The 19496-nt window shown below is 43.9% G+C and overlaps 1 protein-coding gene across 9 annotated transcripts in view; it reads right to left on the reverse strand.

The window, feature by feature from the left end:
• LOC133560314 (neurexin-2-like) overlaps positions 1–19496 on the reverse strand; it is a 1077892-nt gene that overhangs the window by 146714 nt on the left and 911682 nt on the right. For all 9 annotated transcript variants that reach the window (XM_061912740.1, XM_061912739.1, XM_061912738.1 and 6 more), the window contains one exon: positions 11867–12048. In XM_061912740.1, coding sequence (XP_061768724.1) covers positions 11867–12048 — 182 coding nt within the window. The remainder of the gene's footprint in view (positions 1–11866; positions 12049–19496) is intronic.

The following is a 19496-nucleotide window of genomic DNA, read 5'->3' on the forward strand; positions in this document are numbered from 1 at the left end:
TGCTTTTGATAATCTGTACAATTTGTGTTATACTTTTTTACTCATATAGGGGCGGCATGGCGTAGTGAGTAGAGCGGCCGTGCCAGAAACCTGAGGGTTGCAGGTTCGCTCCCCACCTATTGACATCCAAATCGCTGCCGTTATGTCTTTGGGCAGGACACTTCACCCTTGCCCCCGGTGTCGCTCACACTGGTGAATGAATGATGAATGAATGATAGGTGGTGGTCGGAGGGGCCGTAGGCGCAAACTGGCAGCCACGCTTCCGTCAGTCTACCCCAGGGCAGCTGTGGCTACTGATGTAGCTTACCACCACCAGGTGTGAATGAATGATGGGTTCCCACTTCTCTGTGAGCGCTTTGAGTATCTAATAATAGAAAAGCGCGATATAAATCTAATCCATTATTATTATTATTATTAGTATTATTATTATTATTATTTTTATTATATTGCTGCCTAACCTTTTCTACTTTGTAATACAGTAATATTGCTGAGCGGCCAACCTGCTACTGTCTCGAAATTACATTTAAAAAAATATGAAATTTTATCTTATCATTATTCACTACATCGTCTTATAGATTAAAAATTAACAGTACGGTGTCAAAATATGATCACATCAATCATAAACACGCTTAGATTAGTCATGCAATTTATTTGGAGCGTACAAGATCTGGCTCTGGGCTACACGGTGGCAGAGGGGTTAGTGCGTCCGCCTCACAATACGAAGGTCCTGAGTAGTCAGGGTTCAATCCGGGTTCGGGATCTTTCTGTGTAGAGTTTGCATGTCCTCCCCGGGAATGCGTGGGTTCCCTCCGGGTACTCTGGCTTCCTCTTACTTCCAAAGACATGCACCTGGGGATAAGTCGATTGGCAACACTAAATTGGCCCTAGTGTGTGAATGTGAGTGTGAATGTTGTCAGTCTATCTGTGTTTGCCCTGCGATGAGGTGGCGACTTGTCCAGGGTGTACGCCGCCTTCCGCCTGATTGTAGCTGAGAAAGGCACCAGCACCCCCCGCTACCCCAAAGGGAAATAAGCGGTAGAAAATGGATGGATGGATGGAAGATCTGGCTCTGTGATGAGGTGGCGACTATTCCAGGGTGTATCCCGCCTTCCGCCTGAGTGCAGCTGAGATAGGCTCTAGCACCTCCCGGACCTCAAAAAGGGACAAGCGTAGAAAATGGATGGATCTTTTTATGTTTTACCGCCGACAGAACGACCCAAATGGCCTTGTGTAATAAGTACGGTATAAGATCAAGGAGTGGCTGGCTCACTGGCTGTATTGACACCGCACCGATACTGTATTGTTGTTTCACTTTGGCTCCATCTGCTGAATTAAAAAAAGTCACAACATTTCACTTGCAAATAAAATTAATATTTGGCAAATGTTTGAATAGCTGTTTAGAAAGGAATATGACAAATTCTACTTTGGTCAATGAGAAAAAGGAGCGCATTTACTTATTTGATGCTTCAAAAAACATTTATCCTTTTGCGGAAATTTTCCTTTTCCTTAGTTCTATTTTAACGCCGACGGAAAACAATGTCAAGATACGGTACAACACTTTCAAATATTTTCAGTACCAGCTGTCGTTCGTCAGCCGAAAGAAGCGCTTCCTGATAAACAGTTTGTAGCAACATAGTCAAACAACACAGCAGCATGATTTTTCTCTAAGTGACACACACATCGAGGGACACATTATTGTGTTTCATAATGCATCGATGCTTCAGTATTGACCCATCACTACCCATCACCTTAACCTGATATCATCCATTTAAAAAAATATTTTGTTCATAAATACATCTGCACCTGTAACAGAAGCCAGTCAACATCAGGAATAGATTGCCTGTGCTTTTAGCTCAGCATTTAGCATGCTGGCTTCTCACACTCTCCTCTCTGAGCTGCTACCTTACCGTGGTAGAGGAGTTTGCGTGTCCCAATGATCCTAGGAGCTATGTTGTCTGGGGGTTTTCATGCCCCCTGGTAGGGTCTCCCAAGACAAACAGGTCCTAGGTGAGTGATCAGACAAAGAGCAGCTCAAAGACTTCAATGGAATTACAACGAAATGAACCCAGATTTCCCTCGCCCGGACGTGGGTCACCGGGGCCCCGCTCTGGAGCCAGGCCCGGAGTTGGGGCACGATGGCGAGCGCCTGGTGGTCGGGCCTGTTCCCATGGGGCCCGGCCGGGCACAGCCCGAAGAGGCAACGTGGGTCATCCCTCCAATGGGCTCACCACTCATAGGAGGGGCCATAGAGGTCGGGTGCATTGTGAGCTGGGCGGCAGCCGAAGGCAGGGCACTTGGCGGTCCGATCCTCGGCTACAGAAGCTAGCTCTTGGGACGTGGAACGTCACCTCACTGGGGGGGAAGGAGCCTGAGCTAGTGCGCGAGGTAGAGAAGTTCCGGCTGGATATAGTCGGACTCACCTCGACGCACAGCAAGGGCTCTGGAACCAGTTCTCTCGAGAGGGACTGGACCCTCTTCCACTCTGGCGTTGCCGGCAGTGAGAGGCGACGGGCTGGGGTGGCAATTCTGGTTGCCCCCCGGCTCAAAGCCTGTACGTTTGAGTTCAACCCAGTGGACGAGAGGGTAGCTTCCCTTCGCCTTCGGGTGGGGGGACGGATCCTGACTGTTGTTTGTGCTTACGCACCAAACAGCAGTTCAGAATACCCACCCTTTTTGGGTACACTCGAGGGAGTACTGGAAAGTGCTCCTCCGGGTGATTCCCTTGTCCTACTGGGAGACTTCAACGCTCATGTTGGCAACGACAGTGAAACCTGGAGAGGCGTGATTGGGAAGAATGGTCGCCCGGATCTAAACCCGAGTGGTGTTTTGTTATTAGACTTTTGTGCTCGTCACAGTTTGTCGATAACAAACACCATGTTCAAACATAAGGGTGTCCATATGTGCACTTGGCACCAGGACACCCTAGGCCGCAGCTCCATGATCGACTTTGTAGTTGTGTCATCGGATTTGCGGCCTTATGTTTTGGACACTCGGGTGAAGAGAGGGGCGGAGCTTTCTACCGATCACCACCTGGTGGTGAGTTGGCTGCGATGGTGGGGGAGGATGCCGGACAGACCTGGCAGGCCCAAGCGCATTGTGAGGGTCTGCTGGGAACGTCTGGCAGAGTCTCCTGTCAGAGAGAGTTTCAATTCACACCTCCGGGAGAACTTTGAACATGTCACGAGGGAGGTGCGGGACATTGAGTCCGAGTGGACCATGTTCCGAACCTCTATTGTCGAGGCGGCTGATTGGAGCTGTGGCCGCAAGGTTGTTGGTGCCTGTCGTGGCGGTAATCCCAGAACCCGTTGGTGGACACCAGCAGTGAGGGATGCCGTCAAGCTGAAGAAGGAGTCCTATCGGGTTCTTTTGGCTCATAGGACTCCGGAGGCAGTGGACGGGTACCGACGGGCCAAGCGGTGTGCAGCTTTAGCGGTCGCGGAGGCAAAAACTCGGACATGGGAAGAGTTCGGGGAAGCCATGGAAAACGACTTCCGGACGGCTTCGAAGCGATTCTGGACCACCATACGGCGCCTCAGGAAGGGGAAGCAGTGCACTATCAACACCGTGTATGGTGCGGATGGTGTTCTGCTGACTTCGACTGCGGATGTTGTGGATCGGTGGAGGGAATACTTCGAAGACCTCCTCAATCCCACCAACACGTCTTTCTTTGAGGAAGCGGTGCCTGGGGAATCTGTAGTGGACTCTCCTATTTCTGGGGCTGAGGTCGCTGAGGTAGTTAAAAAGCTCCTCGGCGGCAAGGCCCCGGGGGTGGATGAGATCCGCCCGGAGTTCCTTAAGGCTCTGGATGCTGTGGGGCTGTCTTGGTTGACAAGACTCTGCAGCATCGCGTGGACATCGGGGGCGGTACCTCTGGATTGGCAGACCGGGGTGGTGGTCCCTCTCTTTAAGAAGGGGGACCGGAGGGTGTGTTCCAACTATCGTGGGATCACACTCCTCAGCCTTCCCGGTAAGGTTTATTCAGGTGTACTGGAGAGGAGGCTTCGCCGGATAGTCGAACCTCGGATTCAGGAGGAACAGTGTGGTTTTCGTCCTGGTCGTGGAACTGTGGACCAGCTCTATACTCTCGGCAGGGTTCTTGAGGGTGCATGGGAGTTTGCCCAACCAGTCTACATGTGCTTTGTGGACTTGGAGAAGGCATTCGACCGTGTCCCTCGGGAAGTCCTGTGGGGAGTGCTCAGAGAGTATGGGGTATCGGAATGTCTTATTGTGGCAGTCCGCTCCCTGTATGATCAGTGTCAGAGCTTGGTCCGCATTGCTGGCAGTAAGTCGGACACGTTTCCAGTGAAGGTTGGACTCCGCCAAGGCTGTCCTTTGTCACCGATTCTGTTCATAACTTTTATGGACAGAATTTCTAGGCGCAGTCAAGGCGTTGAGGGGTTCCGGTTTGGTGGCCACGGGATTAGGTCTCTGCTTTTTGCAGATGATGTAGTCCTGATGGCTTCATCTGGCCGGGACCTTCAGCTCTCACTGGATCGGTTCGCAGCCGAGTGTGAAGCGACTGGAATGAGAATCAGCACCTCCAAGTCCGAGTCCATGGTTCTCGCCCGGAAAAGGGTGGAGTGCCATCTCCGGGTTGGGGAGGAGACCCTGCCCCAAGTGGAGGAGTTCAAGTACCTAGGAGTCTTGTTCACGAGTGGGGGAAGAGTGGATCGTGAGATCGACAGGCGGATCGGTGCGGCGTCTTCAGTAATGCGGACGTTGTATCGATCCGTTGTGGTGAAGAAGGAGCTGAGCCGGAAGGCAAAGCTCTCAATTTACCGGTCGATCTACGTTCCCATCCTCACCTATGGTCATGAGCTTTGGGTCATGACCGAAAGGATAAGATCACGGGTACAAGCGGCCGAAATGAGTTTCCTCCGCCGGGTGGCGGGGCTCTCCCTTAGAGATAGGGTGAGAAGCTCTGCCATCCGGGAGGAGCTCAACGTAAAGCCGCTGCTCCTCCACATCGAGAGGAGCCAGATGAGGTGGTTCGGGCATCTGGTCAGGATGCCACCCGAACGCCTCCCTAGGGATGTGTTTAGGGCACGTCCAGCTGGTAGGAGGCCACGGGGAAGACCCAGGAACCGTTGGAAAGACTATGTCTCCCGGCTGGCCTGGGAACGCCTCGGGATCCCCCGGGAAGAGCTAGACGAAGTGGCTGGAGATAGGGAAGTCTGGGCTTCCCTGCTTAGGCTGCTGCCCCCGCGACCCGACCTCGGATAAGCGGAAGATGATGGATGGATGGATGGATGGGCTTCTCACACTAACCCCGCACAGGGCAGTAGAAAAAAACAATGCAGCCGAAAGAGAGAATACGCAATCGCTACACAAAGCAGAGCTGTCTGTAATTGAAACCATGAATACCAATAATTGGATTCTGCTGTCAAAATCAGGGGCCCAATTGGGTGAGGCTTCAGCCCAGGAAAAGCTTGTGCATCACTACTATATGAAATATACTATGAAATGATGGACTGTTCATCTTCGTAAGGTTGTTAACATACAAAATCAGATCAAGTATTTATTACAGTCCGCTGTATTTTAAACAGGCTATAAGAATTCTAAAAATTAAAAATGTATATTTGTTTAATAAAGCCCAAAAGCCATGTACCATTTCCAGCCGCCTGAGATCCACTTCTATAAATGTCTACACATTACATTTGCAGAGTCTCACACCTGAGGCTTTGATGGTAAAAAAAAAAAAAAGTCATGCATGGATATTTTGAAAGGAAGAAAAAAAAAAAAAAGCAAAAAGTGATGTGTTGCTTCCCCCAAAGGAGTGTTCTTCACCTCTGTCAAGCTCTAACATCCTGTGAAAGACATGGCGGGGGGGTTAACACTTGTCAACTACATTAAAAAAAAAAAAAAAACTACACGAGAGTGGTATCACTTGTGTCACCTCCTGGTTGACTCAACAAAAAGTGTAACGAAATAATAAAAAAACATAACACTTTTTGATTGTGTCTTTTGGCTTCTCTTTTATACTAGATGGATAGCATGATTTCTTAATAAATACATGAGCAGTGCTGCAGTATTTGCTCAGCCATGACTCATTCCTTTTGGCCTTTTGGCCAAACGATAAAAAAAAAAATAAAAATCTAACAACTTTCCAAATGTCAGCAGCAAAAGTTTGCCATACTTTTGGACATATGCACGGTAAATGATAATTAGTGCATGCTACAAGGTCCTGCAAGGATAGGGCCGTTGAGTAAAAGCACCTTATCCCCCAGGCTCCAAGCCCTCCTCCCCTGGTGCTGATGACAGGATGTCAGAACGATGCAGTGAGTGATGTCCTCCCTGTGTCAGGGAAATGGACTGAAATGGAAAGGGAGAGTGGCATGAAAGAGGAGGGTAAAGAAGGTATGGTACATAAAGCGAAAGAGATAAGGAACATTCCATCGCTGTGGCGCGCCACTATCAGCTGTGCACACCCGTGCTCGTATTTTTATGTGAACAGGAAGGGGAGGGATCCCTCTTTGAGGTAATGCATCGTAAAAGTGACTAGCGGTGGGTAGGAGACTACTGGCCTTATTGACAAAGCCTAGAAGCATTTGTTTTCCTAAAATAACCCATCTTAAAAGGGAAAACAACTTTTTAAATTAAACGAGCCATGTGTAAGAATGTCAAGTCATCATTAAATGGCCCTGATACGTCAAAAGGCATTTTGTTGTTTTCGAATACCTTTATAACTGATAACAGTAGTTCAGCCGGGATATGCTCATTTCAAAATTAGATTTACAGCCCCGAAATCTTATTGTTTTCATTTCGATGTCCCGCCCTCCACCGTTTGACCAATTAGAAAGTCAGTGAGTGAGTCACATCTAGGTTGCCAATTACGCACCGCCCTCTTCGCCTAGCTACTGCCACTGGTAAATTTACTAAACATATCAGACCTTACTTAGTAAATATAAAAGGCCTCGTTACGATCCTCATCTTATTCATAACAAAGCCAGGAACAACACAAGGATTTTTATCGATGGAGTAAAATCTTGCTTAACTACTGAGTAAACCATCTTGCAAGGAGCATAAACGAGAGAAACTTACAGTGTGGAACTCGTCGCTTTCCATTTGAAATTCTTTGGAGTTGCCCAGTCGATCAAGCTGGATTCGGCTGCATATCTGGCAACCTCAGTCAGGGCGAGGGGGATGGGACTACAGAATTTTGACAGTGATAACCATTTCTGGTCAAATTCTTACATATGGCTCCTTTAAGCAAAACATATATACAAATACAAATAAACACTGATAAGGTTGTTGCTGTTCGAGCCAGTCGTTCTTGGAAAAAGGGAGTCAAGTGAGCAGTTTGCAGTGACCATTTTGTAAATGTCTGAACTTGAAAACATATTGTAAAATCCAGTCTCCATATATTTAGATATAAAGTGTTCTTGAAGAAACTTTGACATCTGTGCAATGTTATTGTAGCGTTTAATGCTGCAATATTTGGCAACAACAAAACCTCGGTAAATAGGATTGATGCAAAAGATAGATAACACTACTACACTAAATTAGTTAATCTCTCAAAGTCTGCATATCCCACAGCAGCATCATACTGAGTCTTGATATTGCTAAAAGTTGGAACAAAGCATTTCTGGACGACAGAAAAGCAACTTAAAAACTAAACAAGCTAACTTCACTTCAGTGAAACTACTGCAGACGCCAAATTGTAGATGACAGCAACATATCTGACTTGCAACAGGAGAGCGAGTGCAAAAAATATTCCCATATATTATTCATGTTGTAAGCGAATTGCTTGACAACAAAGAAACTGACATCGATAAATATGCTTTTTGGATGCGATTGGCCACCATCTCGCGCTGGCTTGCACTCGTCCACGCGTCAATCTGTGTCTATTAAATACAGTAGGCTTACTTACCCTTGCAAAAACATCTTTCATGGCCTCGTTGCTCAATTTGTGGAGACAACCAGTTATAAAGAAACAATGTGCCTCCATACTTTGGTACTTCTTGAACTACATGCAATGTGTACAAGTAGTGTTGGCAACTAGTTTGAAACTTCCACTCTGGTGATGTTAGGAACTGTATTTCTTCTTGACAATGGCAATACAATGATTGTGATTCTAATGAGTGTTTGGATCTGATTCAACAATATTTAAAAAATGTCTGGCTTGTATATTTACATCTAAACCTTAAAAGTACTCTGAGAGGGCTACTAAAAAAATGGCCATATTGAATGTTCGTCCCACAAAGCGAAAACCATTTGGTCGAGTGGTTACAACCTATTACTGGTACTGGTGTTGTAATAGTGTGTGTAAAAGGCTGTGGTTGGAAAAACGTTGTGACCATCTTGATTTGGACTACCATTTGTAATTACTGTATGTATGTAGACAACATGCAAACACGGTATTATTGTGCTTAAATATGTCAAAGCATGCAGTCCAAAACGAAGACCCAAACTCATCAGTAGCCAAAAGCCAATTCATTGTGGGTGAAAAATGCCCTCAAACGTCAACTTTTCCCTGACTATTTCTGCAGGTAGAAGCCACAGTGTTAAAGAGAGTCGACCATGCTTAAAAGAACCCAAATACGTAACACCAACAGAAAAGAGTCATTAAGGGGGATGGCTCAGGAGGAACGGCGGCAAATGAAACTTAATTGCAATGGGAACCGAGGAACCGTGCTTATGTGTCCACAGCAAGAGTGAGAGAGAATAATCCACTGAAGTTTGACAGAGGATGGATATTAGCAAATGAGTAAGGAGGGAGGATAAAAACTTGCAGACCAGGTGAGAAAAAGTTCCATCCATATGCATTGTTTGTCCCTAATTGACTTTCCTCATTAGAGCTTTAATGCCCTGCTAAGTATTATTTATCACCGAGCATTCAAATTGGTCTTGATTATGCATCATGGGGGTCAAAGAGACAATCAGACACATTTAATGTGCCTGATGTCTCTCCCTTTAATAGTCATTTAAAGTTGTCATTAGCGCTGCTTTTTTAAACGACCTTTTTAGCACAACGTATAAAACACGATAAATGCGGTTCAACGAGACGAGCTGGAACAAGCTCCTGAACAGGCTGGACTCCTGCCAGTCTCGCACATCAAGAACACAAAAATGACACTAATGGTGGGACATCACGAGGATTAAAATATAGGGGGTGCATGAGCTCCTCAGGGCATGTGTAAGAAACGTTTTATTGCCAACATAGGCATCATCAATGTATTCATTATTTAAGGAGTATTTATCAGGACTTGTTATCTCCCTTATACTCTTTTCATTTCCTGCCTTCTCTGGATATCTTTTTTATTAAAAAATAAATGAGTTATCTAAACACATAGCCGACTAAAATATCATATTTTCTTCCCCTAGTACATGTAAGCATAGGTAAACATTACATTAACAATTACGGATGTTAATTTACAAGTGATTTGTGAAAAAAGGGATGCTAACGAAGTCATCGTCTAATGAAATAAAAACTAAGGCTGTCATAGGTAATGCTTTTACTCATGCGATTAATCACAAAACATTATCACAATTATCATGTATAAACACAAATTAATTGCGCATTATATTTGGAGCACACATGCTCCTTTACCACAACAGTGGATGTTACCTGAAAGGCGGAGCAGGTTGCTTTACAGTCAGTGCATGCGTCAGTGTAATGACGATTAAGGAGACGGCAACTTGCATGCTCGCTGGAAAATTTAACTTCAAAATAATCCCTGACGGGACTGTTAGCAAAACTGTATATGATTAATTAAAAGTAAGAATGTCTAATTAAAATGTGTAGTAATAAGAATTTTCTTGTATTACATTCTGGGAATAAGAATGAATTGTGCCAAAATATTGAGTTCTTTTTTAAAGTTCATTTAAGTTATGGATGCACGTTATTTACTGTGAAAATGCAATAAAAACAAAACAAACAAACAAAAAACATGCTGCCAGCTTCCAGAGATTCACCTGCATATCAATAGATAAGCAGTTTCTGCTTATTTTTTTAGAATTTAGGGTAATGTTTTTATGCTATTTTAAAGCTTATTTTGACTGAATAGAAAGTCACTGAGTGAAAGTTTTGCTAAACCTCATATGTGAGTGCACTTACAAGTGAGCTCTGTCTGGTTTGTTGAGTACACCCAAACACAACGCCTAGCTCCTACTGGCCGCCTCAATGATAATTTCAGTCAAATGATAACATGTAGTTTTTTGTTTTGACGCATTCAACTCATATTGTCGCTGTTTTGTGTTAAGTGCATGTCTCAACTAATGGTTTACATACCAGACTTAGGAACTTTTTAGGGAGAGTCAAGCAATCCTTAAATAGTTCATGCATAATGGAACATTTTGTAGCACCTTTTTTTTCTACCTGCAGGATACACTGTAACTGCACAAGCTGCCAATACATGAAACGTCAAATCACTTTCAAAAAATGTTCTTTCATCATTCAATCATTTTGATGTTTTCTTTGAAAATGTTTGGTACAGATTCCCATACAACAACAAATCACCCACTGTCATCTATCAAGCTCATAAAAAAAAAAGTTAAAGGCCTACTGAAATGAGATTTTCTTATTTAAACGGGGACAGCAGGTCCATTCTATGTGTCATACTTGATCATTTCGCCATATTGCCATATTTAGTAGAGAACATCCACTATAAAGTTTGCAACTTTCGGTGCTAAGAGAAATGCCCTGCCTCTACCGGAAGTCGCAGACGATGACGTCACATGTTAACGGCTCCTCACATATTCACATTGTTTTTAATGGGAGCCTCCAAAAAAAAGTGCTATTCGAACCGAGAAAACGACAATTTCCCCATTAATTTGAGCGAGGATGAAAGATTCGTGTTTGAGGATATAGATAGCGTCGGACTAAAAAAAAACTAAAAAAAACGCGATTGCATTGGGACGGATTCCGGACTTTTTTAGACACATTTACTAAGATCATTCTGGGAAATCCCTTATCTTTCTATTGTGTTGCTAGTGTTTTAGTGAGTTAAATAGTAACTGATAGCCGGAGGTGTACGTCCACGGGTGTGTTGATGCGCAGTGTCTCAGGGAAGTCGACGGCAGCTGTACGAACGGCACAAGCTCAGCTGATATCCGGTAAGTGGCGACTTTTTAACCACAATTTTCTCACCGAAACCTGCGGGTTGACATTTGGTCTGGATCCATGTTCGCTTGACCGCGCTCTGATCCATAGTACATTTTTACCTCCAGGAATTTTAAACAAGGAATCACCGTGTGTTTGTGTGGCTAAAGGCTGAAGCTTCCCAACTCCATCTTTCTACTGTGACTTCTCCATTATTAATTGAACAAGATGCAAAAGATTCAGCAACACAGATCTCCAAAATACTGTGTAATTATGCCGTTAAAGCTGACGACTTTTAGCTGTGTGTGTGCGCAGCGCTCATACTTCCTAAAAACCCGTACACCTCATTATTACACGACGTTTTCAAGACGAAACTCCGGGGAAATTTAAAATTGTAATTTAGTAAACTAAAAAGGCCGTATTGGCATGTGTTGCAATGTTAATATTTCATCATTGATATATAAACTATCAGACTGCGTGGTGGGTAGTAGTGGGTTTCAGTAGGCTTTTAAAGTACCAACGATTTTCACACACACACGAGGTGTGGTGAAATGATTCTCTGCATTTGACCCATCACCCTTGATCACCCCGTGGCAGGTGAGAGGAGCAGTGAGCAGCAGTGGTGGCCGCGCACTGGAATAATTTTTGGTGATTTAACCCCCAACTCCAACCCTTGATGCTGAGTGCCAAGCAGGGAGGTAATGGGTCACATATTTATAGCCTTTGGTATGACCAATCTCAGGGCGGATACTCTAACCACTGGGCCGCTGAGTAGGATGTGGTGCTGCTATCTGAATATGAAATAAAAGGAAGCCTCGGTCTTACTATGTGCAGCTCCAGGTAGTCGCCCAGTCCTTTAGCGCTCTCCACCCTAACCAAGATGGCCTCCTTCAGCTGCGTGCTGAAGCCCACCGCCAGCCGATCTGCCCGCGTGCTCGGCCGGTCGTTGGGTGGCCACGTGTACGTGATTAGGGCTCCACCTCTGCCAAAAATGTACGTTGTCCCAGCTGTAAGACACAGAGAGGAGAAACAGGAAGATTTAAAACATTGCAACAACCAAATACTGCAACCATGTGTCTGACTATTTCCTGTCTGCTTAAGTCTGGAGTGTCCAAAGTGCGGCCCAGGCTCAGATCTCCTTCTGAACGTAAAATTAATCTACATCTGCCTTACAATATTCCACAGAAATCAAACTGACATCACCCAAAATGGCAGCTGAAAAAAACCCTGTTCAAAACAGTCTTTGAAAAAGTGTATGCTTCTTGTCACCAGGAGCCACTGAGAAGTTTTTGCACATTTTCACCGGGATGCATCTTTAGGTGTCCCTCAAAAAAGTTCAGAGCCCTGGTTTATGAAAATGAATACAAAAAAATCACTATATAATTTGGAATAAAAAAGGAAAAAAATGAACAGAAAGCGGCTCTTTGAATTGCTCATGTGTAGCCTTGCATGACCTGAGATGTAACGGAGTGAGCTGACAGACATTGTCGTCTCACTAACAGTCGGTGTAGCCGACGCGTCCTAACGGGGACAACACAAGTTCTCCCAAATCTCGCCGTCAAAAGGAACTCAACAGCGATTGGTATTTTTAGCTTTTTAAACCAACCATTTGCCTGCCAAAAAGATTTGAAAGTCTGAGTCAGTCGCTTTAAAAGCCTGGTGATGACAAAAAGGAAATGGAGCGCCCAAGTCAGTGAACTACTTGCTTGCAGGTGACCATGTGTGTGTTTCACAGCATGCAGTACACAACAACCAGCAATGCATGAACCCTTGCTTTTTAGGGAAATTACACATTCTTCCCCCATGTTATTCAAATTAGATTTGGTGGAGGTCAGCACTTTACATGAATGCAAATGTTTTTGTTCGCTTTCTTATTGCCGTGTTGACCTGAATACAGGACACAACTATTTTCTCCCCTCAAAAAACATCTGAAAAAGAGGGGTCTCCAGGGCCTGCCCCTGGAATAAACCCTCCAGGCAGTTGTTTGGATCCACAACGACAAACGGTGGTGACATAATTATGTCGACCTATCCTCATGCTCTTTAGGTGTCTTCTTTATCTCCTTTGATGCCTTATTGTTATGATAAAACTATGTTTCCGCTAAACCTTTTTAAGCGGTGAAGAACATGTTTTTTGTAATAATTCTAAGTCTTTTTTGCAACATAGCGGCCAAATCTATTCAAAAGCCTATAGTTAAAATTAAAGTTAACTATAGAACAAGTTAAAGTACTAATTATTATTCACACACACATTAGTGACAATAATATGAGACTTTTATTTTTATTCTTATTGTAATATTTTTCTATTTTGTTTCCATTTATACCCCCAATATATACTTTTTAAATTGATCTAAACTCTGTACACTGCTGCTGGAATTTTAATTTTCCTGAAGGAATCAATAAAGTACTATCTATCTATTTATCTAGATATCTAGAAAGATAGATGTTGTGAAATGTGTCCTCTGCATTTGACCCATCCCCTTGTTCACCCCCTGGGAGATGAGGGGAACAGTGGGCAGCAGCGGTGGCCGTGCCCGGGAATCATATTTGGTGATTTAACCCCCAATTCCAACCCTTGATGCAGAGTACCAAGCAGTGAAGTGAAGTGAATTATATTTAGATAGCGCTTTTTTCTCCAGTTACTCAAAGCGCTTTACATAGTGAAACCCAATATACATTTTTTTTCCATTTAAACCAGTGTGGGTGGCACTGGGAGCAGGTGGGTAAAGTGTCTTGCCCAAGGACACAACGGCAGTGACTAGGATGGCGGAAGCGGGAATCAAACCTGCAACCCTCAAGTTGCTGGCACGGCCGCTCTACCAACCGAGCTATATCGGGCGGTACTGGGTCCCATTTTTAAACTCTTTGGTATGATTAAGTCGGGGATTACACTCACGACCTACCGATCTCAGGGCGGACACTCTAACCACTAGGCTACTGAGATAACTTTTAATTTAGCATCCCTTCAAATGTCATCATCGAGACAGATTTATGACCGTATTTGTAAAACGACAGTACTACTTATGCTTATATTGTAGTCAAACATTTTTCTAAACGATAAAAAGTAAACATTACTTTTTTCATTGTCCATTTATTACATTTTATTTACTTTTTCGATTAAGGCCAAAGAGGCTTAGCAGTTTTGCATTGGCTTCACTGAGGTGAAGTGAAGTGAAGTGAATTATACTTATATAGCACTTTTCTCTAGTGACTCAAAGCGCTTTCCATAGTGAAACCCAATATTTAAGTTCCATTTTAACCAGTGTGGGTGGCACTGGGAGCAAGTGGGTAAAGTTTCTTGCTCAAGGACACAACGGCAGTGACTAAGATGGCGAAAGCGGGGATCGAACCGGAAACCCTCAAGTTGCTGGCACGGTCACTCTACCAACTGAGCTATACCGCTATAGGACGAACTACTTTTTGAAAAATTGAGCGATAGGGTGAAGGGAGGCAGCGGGTACTTGTCTTAATTAAAAAAAATAATTCTCATCAGGTTCTCAGGTGTATTTCAAAGATTTCTGTACCCGAGAAGCGGGTATAAAAGAACCGCTGAATTAATCGAAAACCCATGTCTTGGCGATGTAGGGGAGCAAGCCGAGCTAGCAAAAATATTTGCTTTGCTTCCCACGATTATTTCTATACTTGGACCTTGCATCCCTCACTATGAGGCAATACAGAATCACATGATTTCTTCTCGCCAGTCAAGTGTACAATATTGATATATCTTGATATTATAGTGATGCATGATAATATGATAAGCCAGTATAAGTAAGATATATCAAAAACTTCTCTTCACAATCTTTACATAAATTGTTTGAATTTTACACATAACGTCTTAATATCTAATTCTAAATGTATTTGAAATGCAAGATGGCGGCGCCCGGACGGGCTGCGTCCTCGAGGGGGTCTTGCTAAAGATGGAACATTTGGCAGAAATACCGGACAATTCCACAGACTTTATGGCTGGCTCACATCGTGGTCGCTCCGTGATCACGTACGACCGCCAGACACTTCTGGATGTGGACATATTGGGCCGTTTTGGACTGATAGACGCGTGCGTGCTAAACATGCTAACTAGCATGGGAATACGTCGGCGGCTACATCCAGCGGCCTGTGAAGCAGGGGAGTATAGTAGCAGCGGGGGCCGTCTACGGAGCAGACGCCAGCGGTGTGATCGGAAACGCGGATGTCGAGCGGGGCTAAAAACAAAGCAGAAGGCTAATCCCCACAGAACACCACTTCCCTCCATCCTGCAGCCGGATTTAAATGGAAAATACGAGACTACTGGTCTGGGTAAGGAGTCAGTTAAATTAGAACACGTTTTTTCTGCTTTGAGTGTTTCAGAGTTGGACATGTGTTTTACTGAGGTGGCTAACTATGATGCGTGCAGTTTATCAAAACAACAAACAAACAATCGGAAAATCCCCGTTACTGAGGTGGCTAACCATGATGCGTGCAGTTTATCAAAGCAACAAACAAAGTTAATGATATTATCAGAGACAACAATCTTAACGTCATCGGTCTCAGCGAAACCTGGCTTAAACCAAACTACTTTTTTGCGCTAAATGAGGCATGTCCTCCTAACTTTACACATGAGCATATTGCCCGTCCGCTTAAAAGGGGTGGGGGGGTCGCACTAATATACAACGAAAACTTTAACCTTAGTCCTAACATAAATAATAAATATAAATCGTTTGAGGTGCTTACTATGAAGTCTGTCACACCGCTGCCTCTACACCTGGCTGTTATCTACCGCCCCCCAGGGCCCTATTCGGACTTTAGCAATGAATTCTCAGAGTTCGTTGCTGATCTAGTGACACACGCCGATAATATAATCATAATGGGGGACTTTAATATCCATATGAATACCCCATCGGACCCACCGTGCGTAGCGCTCCAGACTGTAATTGATAGCTGTGGTCTCACACAAATAATAAATGAACCCACGCATCGCAACGGTAATACGATAGACTTAGTGCTTGTCAGGGGTATCACCGTCTCCAAAGTTACGATACTCCCGTATACTAAAGTATTGTCCGATCAGTACCTTATAAAATTCGAGGTTCAGACGCATGTTCGTCAAACTAATAATAATAATAACTGCTATAGCAGCCGCAACATTAATACAGCCACAACGACAACTCTTGCTGACCTACTGCCCTCGGTAATGGCACCATTCCCAAAGTATGTGGGCTCAATTGATAACCTCACTAACAACTTTAACGACACCCTGCGCGAAACCATTGATAACATAGCACCGCTAAAGTTAAAAAAGGCTCCAAAAAAGCGCACCCCGTGGTTTACAGAAGAAACTAGAGCTCAGAAATTATTATGTAGAAAGCTGGAACGCAAATGGCTCACGACTAAACTTGAGGTGCACCATCAAGCATGGAGTGATGGTTTAATAACTTATAAACGCATGCTTACCTTAGCTAAAGCTAAATATTACTCAAATCTCATCCACCGTAATAAAAACGATCCTAAATTTTTGTTTAGTACGGTAGCATCGCTAACTCAACAAGGGACCCCTTCCAGTAGCTCCACCCACTCAGCTGATGACTTTATGCAATTCTTTAGTAAGAAAATTGAAGTCATTAGAAAGGAGATTAAAGACAATGTGTCCCAGCTACAACGGGGTTCTATTAACACTGATACGATGGTATATACGGCGGATACTGCCCTCCAAAATAGTTTCTCTCGTTTTGAGGAAATAACATTAGAGGAATTGTTAAAACGTGTAAATGGAATAAAACAGACAACATGTTTACTTGACCCTCTTCCTGGGAAACTGATCAAGGAGCTCTTTGTATTATTAGGTCCATCAGTGCTAAATATTATAAACTTATCACTCTCCTCGGGCACTGTTCCCCTAGCATTCAAAAAAGCGGTTATTCATCCTCTTCTTAAAAGACCTAACCTCGATCCTGAACTCATGGTAAACTACCGACCGGTGTCTCACCTTCCCTTTATTTCAAAAATCCTTGAAAAAATTGTTGCGGAGCAGTTAAATGAACACTTAGCGTCTAACAATCTATGTGAAACCTTTCAATCCGGTTTCAGGGCAAATCACTCCACGGAGACAGCCCTCGCAAAAATGACTAATGATGTATTGCTAACGATGGATTCTGATGCGTCATCTATGTTGCTGCTCCTCGATCTTAGCGCTGCTTTCGATACCGTCGATCATAATATTTTATTAGAACGTATCAAAACACGAATTGGTATGTCAGACTTAGCCCTGTCTTGGTTTAACTCTTATCTTACTGATAGGATGCAGTGTGTCTCCCATAACAATGTGACCTCGGACTACGTTAAGGTAACGTGTGGAGTTCCCCAGGGTTCGGTCCTTGGCCCTGCACTCTTCAGCATCTACATGCTGCCGCTAGGTGACATCATACGCAAATACGGTGTTAGCTTTCACTGTTATGCTGATGACACCCAACTCTACATGCCCCTAAAGCTGACCAACATGCCGGATTGTAGTCAGCTTGAGGCGTGTCTTAATGAAATTAAACAATGGATGTCCGCTAACTTTTTGCAACTCAACGCCAAAAAAACGGAAATGCTGATTATCGGTCCTGCCAGACACCGAACTCTATTTAATAATACAACTCTAACATTTGACAACCAAACAATTAAACAAGGCGACACGGTAAAGAATCTGGGTATTATCTTCGACCCAACTCTCTCCTTTGAGGCACACATTAAAAGCGTTACTAAAACGGCCTTCTTTCATCTCCGTAATATCGCTAAAATTCGCTCCATTCTGTCCACTAAAGACGCTGAGATCATTATCCATGCGTTTGTTACGTCTCGCCTCGACTACTGTAACGTATTATTTTCGGGTCTCCCCATGTCTAGCATTAAAAGATTACAGTTGGTACAAAATGCGGCTGCTAGACTTTTGACAAGAACAAGAAAGTTTGATCACATTACGCCTGTCCTGGCTCACCTGCACTGGCTTCCTGTGCACTTAAGATGTGACTTTAAGGTTTTACTACTTACGTATAAAATACTACATGGTCTAGCTCCATCCTATCTTGCCGATTGTATTGTACCATATGTCCCGGCAAGAAATCTGCGTTCAAAGGACTCCGGCTTGTTAGTGATTCCCAAAGCCCAAAAAAAGTCTGCGGGCTATAGAGCGTTTTCCGTTCGGGCTCCAGTACTCTGGAATGCCCTCCCGGTAACAGTTCGAGATGCCACCTCAGTAGAAGCATTTAAGTCTCACCTTAAAACTCATTTGTATACTCTAGCCTTTAAATAGACTCCCTTTTTAGACCAGTTGATCTGCCGTTTCTTTTCTTTTTCTTCTATGTCCCACTCTCCCTTGTGGAGGGGGTCCGGTCCGATCCGGTGGCCATGTACTGCTTGCTTGTGTAACGGCTGGGGACATCTCTGCGCTGCTGATCCGCCTCCGCTTGGGATGGTTTCCTGCTGGCTCCGCTGTGAACGGGACTCTCGCTGCTGTTTTGGATCCGCTTTGGACTGGACTCTCGCGACTGTGTTGGATCCATTGTGGATTGAACTTTCACAGTATTATGTTAGACCCGCTCGACATCCATTGCTTTCCTCCTCTCTAAGGTTCTCATAGTCATTATTGTCACCGACGTCCCACTGGGTCATTATTGTCACCGATGTCCCACTGGGTGTGAGTTTTCCTTGCCCTTATGTGGGCCTACTGAGGATGTCGTGGTGGTTTGTGCAGCCCTTTGAGACACTAGTGATTTAGGGCTATATAAGTAAACATTGATTGATTGATTGATTGATTGAAATACCTGTATATTGTTGTTGGTTGTGTGTTTCTACCACATACACGCACAAAAACAGAGACACTGAGGAAAAAAAAGTGAATCAAGTTGCAAGCAAGTTAGCAAACAACAGTCATTTTCATCTCAAGGCTTTGTCCATTCTGACAGATATTTTTCCATGATGTTTGGCCTTTTATCCATACACAAATGCAGGTTTAAGTCATTTGAAGATTTTAAAACTTAGCTTCTTGGCTTGTGTCATAAGAAATGTTGGAAATTATCTATGCCAGGATGTCCAAAGTGCGGCCCGTGGGCCATTTACGGCCAGCAGCTAATTGTTTACCGGCCCGCCACACATTCTGGAAATGCTATTGCAAAAATAAAAAAAGAACATTAGAAATATTGGAATGAGATTAAATTTATCGGGAAAAAGTTGCAATGTTGACACAAAGCTGCCATGCAGGCTGTGTTTTTTTTCTTTGGTCTTTATTTTACCATGTAAAAACCATCTTTACCATGAATTGATTAACGTGGACCCCGACTTAAACAAGTTGAAAAACTTATTCGGGTGTTACCATTTAGTGGTCAATTGTACGTATTATGTACTGTACTGTGCAATCTACTAATAACAAGTTTCAATTAATCAATTATGTATTTTTGATTTTTATGCCATTGTTCAAAAGAAAAATAATGACAAAAAATCCA

The sequence above is a fragment of the Nerophis ophidion genome, linkage group LG10, assembly GCF_033978795.1.
Source record: "Nerophis ophidion isolate RoL-2023_Sa linkage group LG10, RoL_Noph_v1.0, whole genome shotgun sequence".
NCBI classification, from domain to species: domain Eukaryota; kingdom Metazoa; phylum Chordata; class Actinopteri; order Syngnathiformes; family Syngnathidae; genus Nerophis; species Nerophis ophidion.